Source organism: Ursus arctos, unplaced genomic scaffold (genome assembly GCF_023065955.2).
Source record: "Ursus arctos isolate Adak ecotype North America unplaced genomic scaffold, UrsArc2.0 scaffold_27, whole genome shotgun sequence".
In the NCBI taxonomy this organism is placed as follows: Eukaryota; Metazoa; Chordata; class Mammalia; order Carnivora; family Ursidae; genus Ursus; species Ursus arctos.
In genome coordinates, this window is record NW_026622952.1 from 12,491,700 (window position 1) to 12,514,590 (window position 22,891).

General features: G+C 42.1%; 2 protein-coding genes across 2 annotated transcripts in view; one reads left to right on the top strand and one right to left on the bottom strand.

Moving 5' to 3' along the window:
- Positions 1 to 9,348, bottom strand: MBOAT4 (membrane bound O-acyltransferase domain containing 4). The gene is made up of 3 exons (XM_026508368.4): positions 6,483 to 9,348; positions 3,161 to 3,385; positions 1 to 964 (listed from the first exon to the last, which is right to left on the bottom strand). The coding sequence occupies exons 1-3, from the start codon at positions 6,599 to 6,601 to the stop codon at positions 1 to 3; spliced, it is 1,308 nt and encodes a 435-aa protein (XP_026364153.2). The 5' UTR covers positions 6,602 to 9,348.
- DCTN6 (dynactin subunit 6) overlaps positions 8,638 to 22,891 on the top strand; it is a 22,954-nt gene continuing 8,700 nt past the window's right edge. The window contains exons 1-2 of the mRNA XM_026508367.4: positions 8,638 to 8,730; positions 16,223 to 16,287. Of these exons, the coding sequence (XP_026364152.1) occupies positions 8,708 to 8,730; positions 16,223 to 16,287 (88 nt within the window). The 5' untranslated portion in view covers positions 8,638 to 8,707. The remainder of the gene's footprint in view (positions 8,731 to 16,222; positions 16,288 to 22,891) is intronic.

The window sequence follows — 22,891 nt, forward strand, 5'->3', positions numbered from 1 at the left end:
TCAGTTAAATGTATGCTTTCTCTTTCCTAATAGGAAAAGCAGAATACAGTACACCACGGGGAAGGCACTGTTGTAAGAATTACACAGCAGCCAGAGGGAGGAGAGGCTCCTGGCCTCCACGGCCAGCATTACATAAGCAATGATGAGCTGGGTGTGGGCCCAGGTGAGCATTCTATAGAGCAGCTGCATTGGCCAGGACCTGATGAACATGCTGGCAAAGGTGTGAATCAGGTAATCAGCTTCCACCATCAGAGCCCAGCAGAGGAAACCAAACACCTGTCCTGGATGGAGTCCATGCCACCAGGCCGAGAAGGCGAACGTCCGCAGCAGTGGCCAGGCCCCGCCCTGCTGGAATACAAGGCGTCTGAGCCACCGCGCTGTGCTTTGGTTCCACTTTCTCGTGAACAGGGATACCCTGTGGGTGGTCTCCAGTGTCCAGATGTCCGCATCAGGAATGTAGCCCTCCTCACCAGGGCTCTGACCAAACCCAGGTCCAAAGCCCGCGGCCTGGAGGAGGGCGTCATCCAGGATCCAGCAGGAGTAGTAGGTGAGTTTGAAGAGCCCGGCTGTGGACCACATGACTTGGACGCACTGGAGTTGCCAGCAGTCGGTCAGACCTGCTCCTGCACTCACCACCTTCCTCAAGACCACCTTTAGGCACTCGAGGCCCACGATCTGCAGACCCCTCCAGCTCAGAGCCCAGACCAAGCGCCTGGGACACAAACAGCTGGACCCTTGAACACGAGCCTGAAATCTCTGGAAGGAACACAGGGGGCCTCCGAGGAGAGCAGGGAAAAAGAGCAAGTAGCTGAAATAGGGCAGTGCCTTACACAGATGCTCAGACAACGAGCTTCTTTCCCTGATGCCTCTTGATGCTGCCTTCACTTTTCCCTCGCAAATGTCCAGGGAGAGGGACGTGACCCTCTGGGTCAAGAGCATGAGGGAAGAAAGAGTGATGCAGAACCTGAAAGAGATTTATTTAAAATGTAAAAATGCTCCATATTTATTTCATCCCATTCCAGTCCCTCACACATGACCCCACAGCGAACAACAGCTCTGAAAAATGGAGACTGATGTCCTGCCCTGCAGTGACCCCACAAAGACTCTTGCATTAATTTCCACCACAGGCTACTCTGGGCAGGATCAAAAGGTAAATGGGGAAATGAATCATTAGAGAGGAAACTAAAAGAATGACAAGGAATATTGTGGGGGAAATATTGTTAGAATATTTCTAAGAATGGCTTCTACAGTTAGGATCAAGGACCTGGGAGAAACGTGCCACAGAAGGAATAAAAATTTAGTACTGAAGAGACTATAGGAAGGCGAAGATTTTAAATATGAACCGGTCCCTGTCAGTAAGATTTTCCAGGCTTTGGGAGTCGTGCTCAGGAACCGTGAGTCAAGCTAGGGGCTCAGGGTGTGCACTGAGTCGTTAGCAATTTGAGGTGTGCTCTTGACCAATCACCTGAACTGCTCCTGCTTCAGTGTCACAAGGTAGAGAAGATCCTGCCGGCAAGGTTATTATGGAGAAGATTAGTGAAAATTATATGACACACTCTACAATCAGGAACGCTGTCCTGTGGAGAGAAGATGGCACTGTTTTCCACATGCCCACAGTTTCTATCTGTGAGTCTGAGGATTTAAGGAAAACTGACCTCCTCACCTGACTTATCCAAACAGTAAGCAAAGTAGCCTCCAAATGCCAACCATCCCTGTTCGTACACCAGCTGTTGTGGGCTGATGTGCCCCCCCCCCATTCATATGTTGAAGCCCTAACCCCCAGTACCTCAGAATGTGACTGTGTTCGGAGATAGGGTAAGTTAAAATGACGTCACTGGGGTGAACCCTAATCCAGTATGACTGGTGTCCTTATAAGAAGAGGATATTAGGACACAGACACACACAGAGGGAAGACCAGGTGAGGACACAGGGAAAGACAGCCATCTACAAGCCAAGGAGAGAGGCCTTGGAAGAAGCTGAACCTGCCAACACCTTGATCTTGAACTTCCAGCCTCCAGAGGAAGTCAGTTTCTGTGTGCGAGCTACCTCGTCTTCGATACTTTGTTATGACGGTCAGAGCAAACTAAGGCATCTTCGCATTTCTGCTCTGGCTGAGGCTTCTTCCCATCAGCCAGATCCTGTTTAACTTGCTCCTCCAGCCCCTACCAGGTCCCAGCTTCCTACTGAAATCCTAATTCACCACACCCCAGTCAGTACTCCCCACTCCCTACCTGCCTGCCATCTTGCCTCTTCTTCCAAGAAGCAAACCCTAAAGTCTTTGGTGAAAACAGTGAGGATAAAGAAAAGGATTCTGGGTGTGGTAGGGATGGCAGAATGAGTGAACCAATGGCAAAGTAGAATCAGAGAGGTGACCTGCCTCGAGAGGTCACAGCCGCTGTTCTCCGAGTGACCACGGACCCACACCAATTGTGGTAACAGAGGAAGCCAGGGACCACAGGCCTCAAGATCGCAGAGATACCTGTTTTCCCCTAATCTGGGTGATCTCATGACTCTTGAAAACACTTCTCTGGACTGTAATCAGTGCCTAATTCTGTTTTCTAGACTGGGTAACTACCCTTCTCCTGGGAGGAGGGGACAGCTGAGTGTCAATGAAAGCAAAACCCTTGCGTAGCACCTTCCACGGGAGGGTAGTGAAGGTTTATAGTGGATTTCTACCTTCCCTGTCCTGTGGAAGGGGAGGAGAGGCTCCTGGCTGTGCGTCTAGACCACCCACTCGGAGCTGAGCAATTTGTGCTCAGTCACTTGCAGGCAGACCTCCTCTGTGGGCCCGGGGACTCCTGGGTCAATGCCTTTTTCAGGCACGATGATAAGCACAGCAAAGTGGCAGCATTGTGCTCCATGGGTAACACATGGTAGTTATTTACAGTCGTAGGATTACATTTACTTTAATTCTCTCGAACTTCAGAGTCTTGCAAGACAGGTATTGTTATACACACACATACACATATGCACATAGGCACCCACTTTTTTTTTAGGAAAAGAAATTGAGGCTGAGAGGTTAAATGACTTGCTTAAGGTCACACTGCTCCAACATGCAAGAATTCGGATTCAAACTCAACACCCACGTTCTCTCCACTTCACTACGGTGCAAGCCAAGCCTTGGTTGGTTTAGTATAAGCAAGTGAACAGGCCGCTTTACCTCATGGAAGGACGTTCTTGCAGATAGTACTCGGTATAGTGCAGCCCCAGGTGACACAGCGTCTGCCAGCTCATCTGAAAGAAGAAAGCCCACCTGTGCACATCCCGTGGGCGGAGCCAGCAAATCAGAACCGTGGCCCACAGAGCGGGGATGAGGACAAGCAGAGCGAAGGACCCCATGGCGGCCAAGGCCAGGGCCCCCCCTCCAGCCAGCAGAAAGAGGTACCTGAAAGAAAAAGAACAGTGTGACAAAGGAGTCCCTTCAGATGTCATTCTGGATAATCCAATGGAGGTAAACCCCACATATCACCTAAAGAAGCCATACTGTTATCACCCCAAAGTTTTCCTTTTGTTTTTCTGAAGGAATGAACCGAGAGAGAAAAAAAAGCCAGAGTCCATTTGAAAACAACTATTTCAGGAGACAATTTTTTTTTAAGATTTTATTTATTTATTTGACACAGAGAGAGCGCATGAGCAGAGGGGAGAAGCAGACACCCTGCTGAGCAGGGAGGCAGATGCAGGGCTCGATCCCAGGACATCGGGATCTAGACCTGAACCGAAGGCAGAGCTTAACTGACTGAGCGCCCAGGGGCCCCTCAGGAGATGAATTTTGATTCCCACCTTAGTGATCCTGGGAACCTCTCTTTGATGTCTGCCACTCAAGTGGGAACAATACCCCTGACAATCCTGTGGGTTTTAAATAATTTTTATTTCCAGAAGGTTTCCTGGTGGGGACATCTTAAACTAGTGGCTTGCTGCCTGAATGAAAAGTGTTGTAATCCAGTGTCGAGGATCTAGGAGAGCTCTCTAGACATCGCCTCATTGAGATGAACCTCTATCCTTTTTGCTGGGTTGCACTGCCCTGAACCATTCCAGAGAGTGGGAAAGGGGATTCCATGCCTCTCTCTGCTAAGTGTTTGAAAACTCAATTAGAAAATCTTTATACGTGCTCTTAATTCTCTCGACTACACTTTCAGATCTTATGAGTTGGTGATTTTTTGCATGTTGTTAAAGACCCACATCAGTGGGGCACCTGGGGGGCTCAGTCGTTAAGCGTCTGCCTTTGGCTCAGGGTGTGATCCCAGAGTCCTGGGATCAAGCCCCACATCAGGTTCCTCCGCTGGGAGCCTGCTTCTTCCTCTCTCACTCCCCCTGCCTGTGTTCCCTCTCTCGCTGGCTGTCTCTCTCTGTCAAATAAATAAATAAAATCTTAAAAAAAAAAAAAAAAAGACCCACGTCAGTGGTTTGTGGAAACTACCTCCCTCAGAAGCTGGCAGATGTCCTGAGGATGTGCAGAGACCTGGGAAATTTCACATGATAACAACTCAGTTCTTCTTTCCACCTGACCTCATGACCCCACGCACAAGAGTCACATGCTCTCCCAAATGAGTCTGCCAGGTGCCCCTGTTTGTATTAACTGATGCCAAATTAATAAATCTGAATGGAGAGGTGTGAAAATAGGTACTGACTAGTCAGGAATAGGAAAATTGAGTCAAAGCGGCCTGTGTTTTCTTGACCATCACAGGGTACATATCATGGCTCCGTGGCACGTTGACACACACACGTTGGTGAGAATGTCTTTCTTGGGAGAGACTGGTGGGCACCCCAGTGTCAGCAGCTCCATCACACAAGGCCTGGGCCATTCCTGTGCTTCTCTTTGAGCTAACTCACCCCAGTGAACACAGTGGGCCAAGCCTTTACCTCCCTCCCGTGGAAAAATGAGGGGAACACATATTCCTTACACAGCAGAAGTGGAAGTCTGAAGTGGCAACTACCCTAAGGCTTCGTAAACATTCAAATGTCTACATAGTGCTTATTTTATTCTAGACATTGTGCTAATAATCCCTATATAAGAATTGGGATAGGCCGGTGATGGGTATTAAGGAGGGCACATATTGCATGGTGCATTGGGTGTTATATGCAAATAATGAATCATGGAACATTGCATCGGAAACTGGGGATGCACTGTATGGTGACTAATATAACAAAATAAAAATTATTTAAAAAATAATAATAATCCCTATATAAGAAATATCTTTACTTAATCCTTAAAATAACCCCATGAGATAGGCATTATTATTTCCATTTCACAGATCAACTTGGAGAGAATTTATTCACATACACAAGGACACTCAGGAAGGGAGGGACCCAGGACCCACCGGGCTGTCTCCAAAGCCAACAATCTTAACCCTACGGGAATTAACCTTCGTTTTTGTACTTGTTTTGCTTTATTATTTGTGATCTTTCCCAATAGGAAACTTTTTTTTACAACGCTGCCCCCCGCCCCGCCACCCCATCTCCTAAATGAAGATAAGGGCCATCAACCGTTGTGAATGTGTAATAACACATACCACAGTTTAGTGAAACTCAGAAATTCTGATTATTAGGTACAACTGAATTTTACTTAAAAATCCTCAATACATAAAAATCTTAATTTCTAAAATAAGTGAATTATTAGGAGGTAGCCCTCTGGCAATGGATTTTCATTTTACAAAAGGATATTCCACAAACTTCTTTAAAAACAGGGACTGTCTCAGGGCGCCTGGGTGGCTCAGTTGGTTAAGCATTCGAATCCTGGTTTCGGCTCAGGTCTGATCTCAGGGTCTTGAGATGGAGCCCTGTGTCAGGCTCTGAGCTCAGCATGGAGTCTGCTTGTGTTTCTCTTTCCCTTTCCCTCTGCCCCTCCCCCTGCACTCTCTCTGTCTCTCAAATAAATAAAACAAATCTTTAAAACAAAAAACCGGGACTGTCTCTCATGTATCGAACCTACTAGCTATACAAAAATCATTTCAATCACATTATCAAATCTCTAGTGACAATAATTTTTGAACCCCAGGTTAAGCTATAGCTAATCTAACAATATTTGTTTTGACTTATTCCATTTCTCTGAGAAACCATACAAAGGCATTTTTAAAAACCAGGTGTATATTTAATAAAATTTAATTTTATTGAAAATGATAAAATTCCATGAAATTAGGACTGTTCAAGAGCACATAGGACATGCGGTGGGGGTACAGATGTTTCTGTTTGGGGAATTCCTGTAGCATCTAAACATCTCTCTCTCCCCAGAGTTTATTTTTATCCTTTTCCCATTTAATGTAAAACTACCAAACTTTGAGTCAATGGAGTCATGATGTCAATTTCTAGTTCCATTTCACTCTATGAAAGATACTCATGACCAAGTAATCCATAATCAGTGATAGTGATAATCACTGAAAAGCAACCAAATAATTATTGAATCTTCATGTCTACTGACGAATCCATGCTTTTTGACCTACTATGGTATTCACAGATGTAAGAGCAAAATGAGCCCTTAAACCTACCTGGCGTGGGTGGAAAATGAATCCATAATGCAGAGATAATTAAACAGAAGTGCAAAAGGAAAAGCAGCCCCTTGATAAAGTGATACAGGATGGAGAAAGAACAGCTGGAGCCAATCCATAGTGAACTGGAACAAAGACACTGTCCTTTCCAGAGTCCTTCACTGGTGCCTTCCTGTAAGAGAAACCTCAACCAGGCTTTCTTTGATCTTTTTATATGGCTCAGGAAGGCCTGAGTGAGTAAAGAGCAAACAAAAGCACTGGCGAAAAGCAGCATAAAAGTTGGCTTTCTGATAAGGGGAACTACACTATAGAAACCAAAATGCATTTGGTGTTCTATTAAGAATGTACGGAAAACATTGCTTTCAGAAGTTCTCGTTTTGTTTAGTTTACGTACTGCATTATTTGCCTTTCCAGTCATCTGGCTGTCATATTTTCTTCACTAAGTTAATGAAAAATCTCATTTTCCAGTTGTGGCCAGATAACTGGCCAGCTGGGCAGTGGGAGCAAGGGCATGAGCATGAGGAAGGGAGGCAGGTTCTCAAAGAGCAAGAAGTTTCCTCCTCCCGACCACCGCTGTCCTCCTTATGCTATTTCTTCCTCTTTTTTTTCATAGTACCTATCACCACCTCTTCTATATCTATTTCTCAATTAGTTTTTGTCTGTCCGCTGCTAGGATGTGAGCTCTACAAGGGAGGAACTTTGTTTTGTTTATTTCTGTATAGACCATAGAACAGTGCTGCGCATATGCTATGTACTCAGTAAATACCTGTTAAACTTTAAAGTTTAAGGAAGGATTTAAGGAAGTAAAGTGTAGAGAGGGACATTTAAGGAGAAGCTTTTCTTCAGAGTGTGGACAAGAAATACAAGACACACTGCCTAGAACCAAGAAAAGAACAGGCCATCTCGTGGCTAGTAGAGTCCATCTACTGAGCCCAGAGTATTACAGTGATGAACCTGACTGGCCATTTTTCATCTCTGAAGACACGTGAAAGAGGTAGCAGCCTTAAATAGAGGACAGGAGAGAAGAGCCTGAAGATATTCCATCTGTAGACAGCAGCTTCACCTCATGATTGAGTTCCAGCCTGCCCTACAGACTTCTGACTTGCCTAGGCAGCCCCCACAATCATGTAAGCCAATTCCTTGCAATAAACCTCTAAATTTGTATCTCCTAGTGGTTCTGTTTCTCTGGCTGACCCTGAATATTACGCAGAGGATGGGACATCTGAGACTTGAACCCTCAGGGCGGGGAGCGGGGCAGGTGAAAGCAGTCTGGGGCAGAGAGTCAGCTTGGCGTCATGGAGGATGAAAGCGTGATCAGAGAAAGAGGAAGAACATGGCATTAAGGAAGAGAAAAGTAGGCAGGGGCTAGATCTCTAGGCGATGGAAGGGTGTTTGGATTTTATAAAGAATGGGAAGTAAAATAACTGGATTGGTTTTTAAAGGGTGATTTTGGCGGCAGGAGACTGGCTTGGCGGGGATGGGGGTGTGACTTTAGAGGAAGGTGGTGGCTGAGCTTACATTGGAAAGGTGGCAGAGTCTTGCCGGCGAATTATATACAGGGAGGTGAGAAAGCCTAGGATGCCTATTGAGTTTCTAGCCTGAGCGTCTAGGTGAATGGTGAATCCCTTAACTGAGATGGAGATCAAAGCACCAGCTGAGGGCTTAAATCAAAAGCTCTGTTCTATACGTTTTAGGTTTGATACAACTTTGAGGCATCCAAGCGGAGATGCCAAGTAGGCAATGGAATAACCAGATGTGAAGCTCGTTAAAGAGGACAGAACTAGAGATATTAGCCCGAGAAAGCCGGCAGGTAGGAAGGTATTTAACTGATGGGAATGCTGAGCTCGCCCAGGAAGAGATGAGCTCACACTGGACGGTAAAGGGCGCAGGGGCCTGGCAGGAATCTTAAGGAGCAGAGACCGGAAAGCAGACTGAAAAAGAACGGTGGGGTATAATGAGGTCGACATGATGTGTGCTGAATTGGACTAAGCGGCTGTTTTAAATCCGAGTCTATCCATCCCCGGACTGCGGTAACCATCAGCCAGCGGCCGTGTAAAGCTGCCTTGCACCTGCCGCCTCACCCAGCAGGGGGAGAAACCACCAGCCCCAGCAGGCCCCGCCCCCCCCCCCCGATCCTGCCAGGCGCTCCAATCGCTTGTAGAGATCATCGCTGGACGCAGGCGGTTGTGTCGATCTCCGCTCCAATTGGAGACAGGGTCCAAACCATGGCGGAGAAGGCTCAAAAGAGGTGAGTCCGCTGTTTAAGAAAAGCCTATTTCTACACTCCGCAGGAGTGGAAAATCTGCTCTTGGTCGCCAGAGGTAGGGACTAAGATGGTGTCTTATCCCGGGCACTCGGCCTGGATGGTTCTTAAAGCCCAGACTTCGCGGTCGCTGAGGAAGGAAGCGACGAAGTGGGTGTAAGGGAGGATTGGGAAGGGATGTGGGATCGGTGCCGGGAAGGTTTCCGTTCTTCGATCCCGCCGCCCTCCTCCGCTAGCCGCCGGCGCAGAAAGGGTCTCCGGAGGCGTTGCGCGGTCGTCGCCCACTGCCCCGGGACACGGGGTGACACCCCCGCTCCCCCCAAATCCTGCTGCGTTTGGTGCGACTGTCCGCGGCTTGTGGCAGCATCCTCCGCCGTGCGTTCCGAGACACCCGCGGAAGTGCTGGCCACACCCCAGCCCCCTCCTGCCCGTCGTGGGCGGTGTGTATTTGTGTAAACGCGTCGCTGTTGCTCGTCTAGAGGGGGCTGCGCCTGGACCAGAACTGTGTGAGACGTTCCGCTCGGCTTGGATAAGCTCCTTTGCAAACGTGAGGACCGCAGTGGTGGCCTCTTCAGCAGTCTTCACTGCTGGGAACTGGTGGTGGAAAGCAAAGACTTGGATGGGAGAAGTGCTTACGTTAACGATTTTCGAAAACAGCTGCGTTGAGCACCCTCTACCGACTCTTCTTTGAACAGGAAAACCGACAAACCTTGGTTCTGTTGTAATGAATTAAAATTTAGGGTTTTCTTCTATGGAGGCAGGTAACTGTAATCTTTTTTCATAAGCTACAGAGGACCAGACCTACTATGAAAATAGTGTACAGTGTATAGTAGTGTACAGTGGAGATGATATTGTTGCCTTGTTATTTTAGTAGGTCCTCGGCTAAGACTTTTCCTCCCAGCTATCTGAGCCCGCCAGCCCCACCACTCCGAGGTTCAGTGGAGTCTGCACGGAGATGTTTGGACCATGTTTTAGTTGGTCTAGTGGTGAATTTAATTATTTTATGCCTCAGGGAGAAGTATGCTGATCGGGTCACAAACTCTACCTGGGTCCTCTCCCTTAAGCATTGGACTGAGGGATTCTTGGGAATCGCTCTTCTCGCCACTTGTCTAAGACAAGTTAAATGTTAGATAATGCTCTTTTCCTAAAAAATCATAGTGAGAGAGAGGCTGAGGAAATGGAAACCTGGAAATAAGATCTAAAACAAAAAGCGTGTTATAAAGCCTAGTTTATTTGATCAGGGCCTTAATAAAATTGCATTATTGTAACACACACCCACTCTAAATGAAAAGCATCAGAGGAATAGCATTTACAAATGGTGATGTGTTCAAGGACAGCATCATTCAGCTCTCACAGGAAAAATATCCAATATGTCAGGATGTTTCCAGGAAACTTTCAAACTAAAAGAAAAAAAATGGTGTTCGGATAATGATGCCCCAGGGACAAACTACTTAAGGAAATTTCTAGTGTCTGGGCTTCAGTTTCCTCATCTGTGAGATGAGAAGGTTGGACCATTTTCTGCTTTCTGTTCCATGGTACTGAAGTTTTTCATGTACTTGGTAGAAAGATTATATTTTTTCTGTGATTCAGCAGAGTCGGACACATAATCCAGATGCATCATTTCTAGAATTTCCTTAACTTGTGCCTTGTAGAAAGTCACTGTATGTCAAAATGATGGAAACATATGTAGCTGTGTCTGATCTCACAAATATTTCTTAGAGACAGACTCAGGGATTATTAGTTTTTGTTTGGTATATATTCTTTTTACTTAGAGCTTTGAAAATTCTCGGTGGTAGAAAGGTTTGTTTACTGAAATTTGTAGGAGAAAAAATTGTGTATGTCTCTTTTTTTTAGTTTTCCCTCTCAGTAGGGAAGTTCGTATGATTTAAGAAAAATATTTTTGGTGTTACTTTGCACTTGTGTTAGGGAATATTTAGGAAGATTCTGGAATGTGAATGATGGAGAGACATGTTAAAGAGTTTGTACCCTACTGACTCTCAGAGCTTTATTTCTGGTCTAGAACTCTCATGAGCTCTGTGTTTTCACTTTCTTACTGGTCCTTTCCCTTGAATTTTCTGTGGACCCTCAACCTGAATCAATCTAAAATTTAACAAAATAAGTTCATTTTTTTCATATCCTTACTTTTCTGTGTACTGATGATTTTCAGATCTTCTGACAGATATACCAAATATGTAGTAATCATCACATAATCTGTCATCGTCGTCATCATCCTCCTCTTCTTTTTTTCTTGGAGATCTTCTCCCCTTGAAACCCTCTCTCATCTTTGCTCTATGAGGCTGATGCATGGCTCTTGTCCTGATAATCTTCCTCTGTCCTCAGACACTGGGGCCTCTGTTTCTAGAATCTACCTTGTTTGTTGGCTTTCTTTCATTTAGCTTAGTACATCCTTCGGCAGCTTCCTAATAAAGAATACTTAGGAGATATATTTTTTTTTAAGTTCTTGCAAGTTTGAAAATGTCTTTATTCTTCCATACTTGATTGCTAGTCTGGCTGGATAGGTAGCTCTAGTTTGAACATCGTTTTCACTTAGCATTTTGTAGGGATTGTGTTCTGGTCTTCTAGCCTCCAGTATTACTATGGAGGACGCTGATGGCATTCTGATGATTTTAATCCCTCTCTGTGACTTTGATTTTGGTTTTGGTTTTTTAGTTCTGAAAACGGTAGGGATCTTTAGCATGGCTTTCAGAAATTTTAAGATGATGTGACTTGGCCTGGCGTCCTTTGCATTTTCATCCTTTTAGAGTTGAGATTAATGTCCTTTAGTTGTGGGAAATTTTCTTGTATTATTCCTTAATAGTTTTTTTCCACAAATTATTTTCTCCTTTTGAGGAGAAATTTAATTTTTTTTCTTTTTTTTCCCTTGGAGGAGGGCAGAGGGAGGGAGAGAGAGAAGCAGACTCCCCGCTGAGCTGGAGCCCAATGCAGTGCAGGGCTCTATCCCAGGACCCATGAGATCAGGAACTAAGCTGACCCAAGAGTTGGACGCTCAATCGACTGCGCCAACCAGGCGTCCCTTGAGATTTCTTTTATTTAGATTCTCTAATTTTCCCATTTTTTCTGTCCTATTTTCTTTCTTTCTTTTTTTTTTTTCCTCCCCATTTTGTTCTACTTTCTGGAAGACCTCTTTTTTTTAACCACGCTCCTAGTGATTTCAAATTTTGGTCATGTTTTTCATCTCTAGGAGCTCTTTCTTAGACTTTATTCCTTTTTCATAGACTTCTGTCTCGTTTTATGCAGTAGTGTCTCTTATTTCTCTGAATTATAAAGTTGCTTTTTTTTTTACGTTTTCTTTTACTGCCTGAATTGTCTGTGTTTCCTCAAACTATTTTTTTCCTCTTTGTTTTGCTTTTTTCCTTTTTAGTTGGAGGCTTTCCTGGTTTATCTGATAATCTCTGGCTCTCTGTCCATTATTAAGAATGAGAACTAAACAATTGGAAGGGGAGCTGGTGGGCTCACTGTGGCTCTATCATCATTACCTGCTTCTAGGCCTAATGTCTCGAGTGCAGTGTCACAGGGAGGAGCAAACTTTTTCTATAAAAGGTAGTTTTATCTTGTTTTTTTTTTATTGTTACAGAGTATATAGTATTCCAGTAAGTTGATGGTTATATTTTATTTCATTACTCCTCCCCTTTTACAGTTTCATTATTCTAAATAACATTTCCAATTTCTGCATATATGTTCCTCCTATGGAATTCTTGATGTTAGAACTCCAGGAATAGATGTCTGCGGTCGAACATTGTGACTATGTTGATGTTTCCTGATGCATATTGGTACAATATTTTCCAAGAAGTGCCCTGATATTGTCCACAAAAGTGCCCAAGTGTCTTAGTTCAATTATAGGTGCATCATCGTTTGATTGCCATCATAAATAGAAAAGCAAAAACACCTCATTTCCTTGAACAAACTAATATAAGAAATGGACCAGAATATGATTATACTGACTATTCCAAGTATTCATATTTCTTTCATAATACAGCCTTTTATTTCTTACACATTGACTTGTGTCATGTTTCTGCTAGTACAGTATCAAGCATCCTGGATGCAGTATGACACAGAACAGTTATAGACAGTGATTTAGAAATATTGTGACCAATGCCATGGTGAATATGGCATAATAGGATTATATTTGTGATAGCTGGGTATTTGAAGGTTGAAAGTAATGAAAAATACTAATGAGTAATAATTTTATTCTTGGTTAAAAAGGATAGTTGTTGAAGCAATGGGAACAATGATTTAAAGAACAAAAAAGTTGGTTTGGGGACACCTGGGTGGCACAGTGGGTTAAGCATCGGACTCTTGGTTTTGGTTCACATCGTGATCCCAGGGTTGTGAGATCAAGTCCTGCATCGGGCTCAAGGGTGGAGTCTGCTTAAGATTCTCTCTCCCTCTGTCCCTCCTGCTCTGTCTCTCTCTCTCAAATAAATAAATAAATCTTAAAAAAAAAAACCAAAAAACACCTGGTCTTAAAAGGAAACTAAGAAGTCTAAAATTAATTAAATGATACTTAAGAGTTACAAGAAAGTATTTTTAGGTAAAATAAATAAAGTTTAAGTGGGGGAGGGCATATAGGGATCATGATTTGAGGGAGCCTTTTTAAGGAAATGGGGATAAAGTTTCACCCTGATTATGGAAATGAATCCAGGACCCCCTTATCACCTGGTGTTAAGAAAATTTTATCTTTTTTGTTTTGTTTTATTTATATATTGAATAGGCAGTGCATTTGTGGGCATGTAATAAAAAATGAGCATGTAGTGAAAAAGTTTCCGTCTACCATTGTGTCCCTGCTCTCCAGCTCCTCTCTCTGAAGGTGATGAATATTATTAGTACCTTGTCTGTTCCTCCAGAGTTAGTTTGGAAATATTCAAGCAAATACAAATATTCAGTTATACACTAGTGCAGCTGTATTAATTGCATCAGTTGTAAATGATGCTCAAAAGTTAGAGAAATTTAGGGGCGCCTGGGTGGCACAGCGGTTAAGCGTCTGCCTTCAGCTCAGGGCGTGATCCCGGCGTTATGGGATCGAGCCCCACGTCAGGCTCCTCCGCTATGAGCCTGCTTCTTCCTCTCCCATTCCCCCTGCTTGTGTTCCCTCTCTCTCTGGCTGTCTCTATCTCTGTCGAATAAATAAATAAAATCTTTTAAAAAAAAGAAAAGAGAAATTTAATGTGCTAATCACATATATTTTGCTAGAATGGCAAGCATGTCCTATACAAGTTCATGTTACAGATAATGAAAATTTGCATTCATCAAGGAGGACAAATATAAAAACAGGAACCTGTCTCACAGTAAAACATTTGGGAAAAAAAGAAGACCTGGCAATAACAATTTTTTTGCCAAAGAAATGTCCCAAAAAAGACATGAAAAACAAATAGAAAGTACCATTTTTATACTATCAACTATAAGTTAAAAATAAGCAAGTATTTTCATACGTGAATACTTATAGAACTTAAAAAATAATATTGATGTGAGTGAATCATTATACTCTACATTTATGGTTCTTACTGGTTGAAAAACATTTGCTAAAATAAGAAACAAGTTTTTTAGAAAATTTATAAACCAAAGCATTAACATTTTGGTCAAGAAAGTTTCAACTGGGGGCGCCTGGGTGGCACAGCGGTTAAGCGTCTGCCTTCGGCTCAGGGCGTGATCCCGGCATTATGGGATCGAGCCCCACATCAGGCTCCTCCGCTGTGAGCCTGCTTCTTCCTCTCCCACTCCCCCTGCTTGTGTTCCCTCTCTCGCTGGCTGTCTCTATCTCTGTCGAATAAATAAATAAAATCTAAAAAAAAAAAAAAAAAAAGGAAGTTTCAACTGTTTTACATACCAGGTTTTAATAATTTATTTAAAATGCATCATTCATGCTTAGGAAGATAGTTTGGTAGGTTTTGTTGATCTTATGGAGCCAGAACAGATTAAGGATATTAAATATCGTACTGAGAGTCTTAGCCAGGGCAGTAAAGCAAGAAAAAGAAATAATATACATACGGATTGGAAAAGAAGAAATGAAACTGTCCCTATTCACAGACAACAAAATTCTTTTTGTGAGAAATCCCAGAGAATCTATATGAACTGAGTGGATTTAGCAAGGTAGGAAACAAAGTCAATATACAAAATTACTGTATTTCTTTCTTTCATTTTTTTTTAAGTGGGCTCCACACCCAGCATGGAGCCTAATGGGGGGTTTGAACTCACGATCCTGAGATCAAGACCTGAGCTGAGATCAAGAGTCCAAGACTTAACCGACTAAGCCACTCAGGCGCCTCAAAATTACTGTATTTCTGTATCTTGCCGTGAACAACTAGCAATCAAAATTTTGAAAAACCCAAATAGGATTATAAAATCAAAATAGCTCACATGGTATTGCTGCTATTTTATAGATGAGTGCACATTTAACACCATGAATAATATCATTACTCCTAAGAAAAAATTCTTTACTTCATGAGAACAAGTTACCAAACGATTATCAGTTTAAGGGGGAAGTCATTTGGTACAGTTCTGCACGTCAGCTCGTGGCTCAGCTAAGTCAGAATTTAGCTAGATTTCGCTGGGTCAGACAGGACATCACAGAACATCAAAAAGCATCAGTAAATTATTTGGAAGTTAGTAATTTGGGGACAATTAGGACTCCAATTTATATCACTCGATAAGCAGTTTTATAACACATAGTTAGAGAATAAATAGGAATCTTTGTAAATTTTTAATCTCTACATTGATTTCTGTATCAATACTACCTTGCTGATTGTTAAGTATTTTGAATGTACATCCTTTTTTTCTTTGTTACAGAAATAACAGTGTATTATATACCATCCATTTTCTGGCTTTGACTTTTTTTGACTTAATATAGCTTGGAAATTGTTCCACATCTTTACATACAGGATTATTCTTTCTTTTTGATGACTGTGTATTAGACTGTGGTGTACCACAGTTTATTAACCAGTCCCTTGCTAATGGATAGTTAGGTTGTATTCAGCTTTATCTTATTTGGAAACAGTGCTGATGTTAAAAGAATACAAAGCCTCTTTCCTCAAGCATTTTATTTTTATTATTTTTAAAAAGATTTATTTATTTATTTTAGAGAGAGAGAGAGGATGTGCACAGGGGGTGGGTGCAGAGGGAGAGAGAGAATTTCAAGCAGACCCCCCACTGAGCACAGCCTGACACGGGGCTCAGTCCCATGACCTTGAGATTCTGACCTGAGCAGAAACCAAGAGTCAATTGCTTAACCGACTGACCTACCCAGGCACTCCCTCAAGCTTTTTAATAAAGTATCATTATTAATTTTAGCTAATGGATAGTATGCCTCCAGAGAATTTTAAAATATATTAAATACCTTATTCTCTTACAATTGTTCTAATCCATTTTTTAAACCTTTTTCTCGCCACAGTGTCAAGATAGCTTCTATAACAATATTTTTTAAAATGTACCCATAGTGAATATTACCTTTTTCTTTCTACAGTGTGAAGATTGCTCCTGGAGCAGTTGTGTGTGTAGAAAGTGAAATCCGGGGTGATGTAACCATAGGTAAGGAAATAGTTTATTAATGTTGTTTCTCAAAAATTGATGTAATTTAATTTACTTCTGTGCTTTACAGTTAATTAGGTTTTATATATTTGTTTCACTGATGTCCTAATTTTATTGACCAAATAATGTATTTTTCGTATAAGCGTTTAATATTTCTAAAAGAATTAAGTCTGATGGACACTTTTTTAAGATTTTATTTTTAAGTAGTCTCTACAGCCAACGTGGGGCTCGAACTCAAAACCCTGAGATCGGGGCGCCTGGGTAGCGCAGTTGTTAAGCGTCTGCCTTCGGCTCAGGGTGTGATCCCGGCGTTCCGGGATCGAGTCCCACATCGGTGTCCTCCGCTGGGAGTCTGCTTCTTCCTTTCCCACTCCCCCTGCTGTGTTCCCTCTCTCGCTGGCTGTCTCTCTGTCACATAAATAAATAAAATCTTAAAAAAAAAAAACAACCCTGAGATCGAGTCGCATGCTCCACCCACTGAGCCAGCCAGGTGCCCTGATGGACTCTATATTTAAAACTTCTATCTGATAAACTAATGAGGCAATATAATAAAGTCATTCATTTATTTGAGAAACATCAGTTGTGTTCCTACTATGTGCCAGGCACTATGCTAGCACTAGGGACACAGCAATGAACACAGCAGACAAACGTACTGCCTTCATGGAGCTTACATACTACCATTAAGAGTGTGGACCATGGAGTCTTACAGACCTGGGTTGCATCCTTGCTCTTTACCTGCTGATACACCCTGATTCTTTTTTTTTTTTTTTTTAAAGATTTTATTTATTTATTTGACAGAGATAGAGACAGCCAGCGAGAGAGGGAACACAAGCAAGGGGAGTGGGAGAGGAAGAAGCAGGCTCACAGCGGAGGAGCCTGATGTGGGGCTCGATCCCATAACGCCGGGATCACGCCCTGAGCCGAAGGCAGACGCTTAACCGCTGTGCCACCCAGGCGCCCCCACCCTGATTCTACTACTTAACCTCACCAACCTTCATTTTCCCCATCTGGGGGTGAATGTGTATTAGAATTAGGTTCAGCTGCATATAGTGGTGACTTAGTATGCAGGGTTTATTCTTTTATATAAATAAGTATAGAGTTGGGCAATTGAGGGCTAGGTAGTTGATCGTCCAGGAGCTCCAGCCTTGTAGGCCAGAATCCGATAGCTAAAGCACCAAGAGTGATCTTGGATAAGAAAAGGGAAGAGTGGAGACAAAAGGGTGTACCTCCCAGTTGAGTCAGCTTCCTTTAAATAGTCTTCCTGAAACTTCCACACAATTTCTCATTGTATGTCTGATGCCTTGGATTTAATGTCATGGACACATATAACTGCAGGGAAGGCTGGGAGATCGTAGTTTGAACTGGGCGCATTGCTTCCCCCACTCCGTCCGGTAGGTTTCTGTTACCAGGGAAGAGGGAAGCATGGAGATTGAGTGGCAATTAACAGTTTTTGTGACATGCAAAATAGGAGTGCCTACCTCATAGGTTTTTGAAGGATTCAATAAGAGAATATTTGTGAAAGTCATTGCCCAAATCCTAACACTAGCTAATCGCACCATTAAATCTTAACATTGTATAGCCTTGCTAGAGGTGAGATCCAACGTTGAAATCAAGTGAACAGTTTAACAGGTGGCAGCTTGCTTGTATGGACATGATTATGTTCTCCCAAACTTACATTTTAGCCACTCGTTCTTTTACATGTTTTCGCTGCATATCATGCCCTTGTAGCTTTACTAACATGAGACCGTCCTTACTAGCAGCTGCATGTTACCAGAGTAGAGCTGTCAGAGAGAAAATATGCCCTGTTCCCTTATACTGACAGTATCTTTAATAGGAAAAAAAATTGTGAATTTTATTAAGTCTAAGCCTCCAACCAATTTAGGCATCACATCTTAGAGAACAAGTAAAGATTGTGCCATTGTTATGGGACATCATTAGGAATTTGCCAGGTTGTATTTATTTAATTATTTTAAATTGACAGAATTTCAAAGTTTAGAAGATGACACAGTTTCTGTTCAGTGCTATGTTAACTCTTTGTTAATTACTAAACAGCTTGCAGACTTTCTGTGAGGAGAAATTATGATGGCCACGTGTTTATCAAAGTGCTGTTCTGCATTTTTAATCTGGTATTTTTTATGGTTTTCATCATGATTCGAGGAATCTCATTAGCTGACAAGGTATTCTATAATTAGAAGGAAAGTAAGACTAAAATAATGTTGCTAATTACACAAATATTCCCTTTCATTTCTACTTCTTCTGCATTCTAAACTAAGTATATTATACCTACTGTATAGCAGATACATGGATAGTGTAGATACTTCTGCTGGCATAAACGTACCAAGGTCTATATACATGTTTGTGTATATGTGTCTTTCTGATTTGGAAAAAACTCGTTACTTATAGAAGCTTTTGTAGAATAGCAGGAATGTCTTTTTCCTATGAAAAAGAGCGGTGGACCACTGGGTATCAGTAGTCTGCGCTCACTTTCCTGTTTCTCCTGCTGTCTTTCACTACTGTATGCTCCTCTCCTTTCTTTATCCTTATTATCAACCAACCTTCCCTAAGTGTTGAAGTTATGTAAGGAAATACAGTGTTTAAATCTACTTTCCATATAGGTTTTTCCTCTGCCCGATAATACACGGCTGTGTGATAAAAATGTACAATGACAGTTCAACACAGATTTTCAATGATAGTTTATAGCATAAGAAGTCATAATTTTTTAACTAGTGATTTGAAGCTTATCATAGAATGGATCTAAATTAATTTTTGTTATGTTTATTTTTGGCCCCTTTTTTTTAATTTGCTAAAATACTTTACAGAAACATCTCAATTTTTAAAATCAAGGAAAAGATTCAGAAGTGATATAGTTACTTGTTTGGTCTTTCACAATTTTTCATTTTCATTATGTGTTTCTTACCTTTTGTTCTGTTTGGTTTTTTGTTTTGTGTGTGTTTCTTAACTGTATATGTAAGTACGGAAACTGTCCAGAATTGGTATTTAGATAACTATTTCTGTCATTATTTTATTTGTGTAAGATATCTCTAATCAGGGCGCCTGGGTGGCTCAGTTAAATGTCTGACTCCTGATTTTGCCTCAGGTCATAATCTCAGGGTCATGAGACCAAGTCCCACATCCGGCTCTGTGCTGGGTGCCCTGACCATGGAGACTGCCTAAGATGCTCTCTCTGCCACTCCCTCTCCCTCTCCCTCTGCCCCCTCAATATACCTAAATGTGAAATCTTTTGATTACTACTAATTCATTTTTCTGATGTAATACATCAGATTAAAAAGCTCCAGGGAGATAGGAAGTTAAATCAACTGGTAGAGTAGAGATAAGTTATTTAATTAAAACTCACTCTCTCCACCATGTTTTGTTTTGTTTTTCAATTTATGGCTTTTGTTGTTGTTTTTTGTTGTTGTTGTTGTTATTTTTGCTTAATTTACCAGAATAAAGTTTTTTCTCTTACGCTATGGATAGGGAGATTTGAACACTTAAAAAGCTCTATTTTTCTGGATTAAATAGCAGTAAACTTAAGTGTAGTTGAATTAATGGATTTTTCATAGGATGTTATGCATAACTTTCCGTCCCCTAGTTGGTTACACTCTTACCAAATTATTCCATTCTGAAAATGTTTTGGAAGGAAAGTAATTTTTTCCTTTTCTATGTTTCGGTGGTGTAGTAGAACTTTAAACCAGATCTATTCTCCTAGAGAAAAAAATTCTATTCTCCTAGAAAACCAGGTATTTGGTTTATCAAAGAAACTGGTCTGAAGCTTTGAAGTATTGTCCTTAAGCAGAAACTCTCTGACTTGAGACTCTGCTGGAGCCTGACCCCTTTCATTAGAGGCTGCCAGGAAACAGACCTTGGGAAAAATAACAGCTCTCTTGTTAATTACAATGTGGGTAAGCAAGGTTTCATAGTATCAAGCCTCTTTGTAATTAGGCTGTCTTGATTCTTGGGCCATGGATTATTTCCTTAAATTTTGCTTTGAAAGCTGAAAAACATTTCAGGAAGTCTTCTAATCACAGTTCTATAGTCCCATTATAGGGTGAAAGTCAGTCTCCTGGTCTTAGGACAGGGCTTGGTTGGGAAATTACGGTAGGAAGGCAGAACTCTACACGGTGGTAAAACTTTGAGATGGAAGTCCTTTGTCCCACTTATTCTTTCTCTCCATTAAAGTTTTTAATACAGGTCAAAAGCTTCCCTTTACCATGGAAATCTTTTTCAATAAGGAAGAACAGTGGCTTTGACTTGAAATTCATCAAATATAAAGCAGTTCTTACAGGTACTTCAGCTTCCAGGTCAAAAGAATTGTTTTAATTTTCAAAGGAAAAAGCTTGTGGCTTTTTGAACTATTTATTGACATATGAAAATGTGCACAAAGATTGCTTTCTGTGGCAAAGATAGACAGGAAAAATGTCCTTTACCAAATGAGGGGAATGGAAATTTGATGCGAGGAATGCCTTTCTGGCTCTGTTGCATCAAGCCCAGCCAACCATTTAGAAAAATAATTCATCAGCCGGTAAGGCAACTCCAACTCTAGACACATTTATCCAAACAAGGAGATAAGCCAAATAGAGTTTCAGCACATTTGGTAAGAAAATATACAAACTACCCTGCCAGTGAGAGCTCCAAGAAAGTTCACACCTTTAAAAAAAATCTTTCCATGGTGACAGGTTTTTGTTTTTAAAGCATTTTAACCTCAAGACCCTTAAACTTGGTTTGAAATCAGACCCATTCTAGGTAAAAGTGCTTCTCGCATGTAGAAGAGTGGAGCAGTCTGTGCCCACATTTTAGTCTCTGCGGCCGCCCAGGACTTGGAATAGCCCTTGGACTCCGGGGCTCTCTGGTGCCATCCTCCAGCACAAAACCGTGCAGAGACAAAAGCCCACACTGCGGACCGCACACCTGCAACGGAATGTCCCTTTAGCAAGCTGTCCAAACCAAAATCTTAGCAGTCACATGCCGAAGTACCTGTGTACTGACTTCTCTAGTCTCTGCCCCAAAAGACCTACGAGAGATTTAGAGGAACTGTTCAGTTTATTACCACCCATGACTTTTGTTGTTACTTCACAATTCAAAGTTGATACTTGACCGATTATGGTCTTTCCGCCCTAAAACACGAGGACTTGTAGTTTGGCAGTGCTGCCAGCAGGTGGAGGTGCTGTCTTAAGTACAGGTCTCATCCAGGCTGGTGACCTGGCTTTCTATCTCAGGGCGCCCAGATTTCTAACCAGGAGTTTCCCAGTTATCTTCTAGCTAACTTATTAATAATCATAAAAATGATAATAACAACCATAAAATGCCTGGTTAAAATAGCTCAGACATTATATTTAAAAATTGTGTAAGACATGGGGATCATGTCTTTGTTTTTTAAAATTTCATTTAAAAAATTTTTTTTAAATTTGTGTTTGTAGGGGCACCTGGGTAGCGCAGTCGTTAAGCATCTGCCTTCGGCTCAGGGCGTGATCCCGGTGTTCCGGGATCGAGTCCCACCTCGGGCTCCTCTGCTGGGAGGCTGCTTCTTCCTCTCCCATTCCCCTGCTGTGTTCCCTCTCTCGCTGGCTGTCTCTCTGTCACATAAATTAAAAAAAAAAATTCTTAAATTTGTGTTTGTATATTTACCATGTAGTAATTATATCGTTTTTGAAAGGGGAAAATGGAAATATCAGTTGTTTTCAAAGCTACACTTTAGAGCAATTTTTAAAGACAGGGTTCAGTGATAACCTTGTCGTACTAGTCCATTCTCAGGTAGCTTCTTGCAAGTCTGCTTGTTGTCAAAAGCTACAGCTTGAGGACCAGCAGAACATCTCGTGCCTCTGGCTTCTTGTCTGGCAGTGGCAGAGGATCTGCTCTCTGTCACAGCATGATGATCTCTTCCCCGTCTAAGATTCTGACGCTAGTGCGGAAAATATTTGTTTACTTGCTTTTACTATTTTACAGTAATATGTAAATTTCTCCCTGCTGGTTAAAAGGAGTTACCACCCTAATAATCTGAGTAGAGGAATAAAGTGGACTCTTTTTTTGTTTCTCAGACCAGAAGGAGTTGTTTTGCTTATTATGATAGTTACACAAATAGCTTTTGGTGTCAGATAGTGTCACAACCTCCCATTTTTAACAACTATGGGCCAGACCCTGTGATCTCCCTTTCAGACATTATTTCGTATAATCCACACTTCAACACAGTGAAGTAGGTTGCTCTAGATCTCATCTTTTTATAGATGAGAGAACAGGCATTTGAGAGATGAAGCATATAGCGTTTACGTGGTGGAGGCCAGAGTCTGGACTTTGTAGACAAGGGGTGGGGTGCCGGCAGGGTTTTAATTACAAAGAACCTAAAATTGAATGATCTGTCCCTTTTATCATAAAACATTTTCTTTTATTTTTAAGATTTTATGTATTTATTTGAAAGAGAGAGAAAGCAGAGTGAGAGAGAGCAGCATTGGGGGGAGGGGCTGAAGGAGAGGGAAAAGCATACTCCCCACTGAGCAGAGAGCCTGATACGGGGCTCTATCCCAGGACCCTGGATTCATGACCTGAGCTGGAGGCAGACGTTTAACCGGTTAACCGACTGAACCACCCAGGCGTCCCTATCATAGAACAT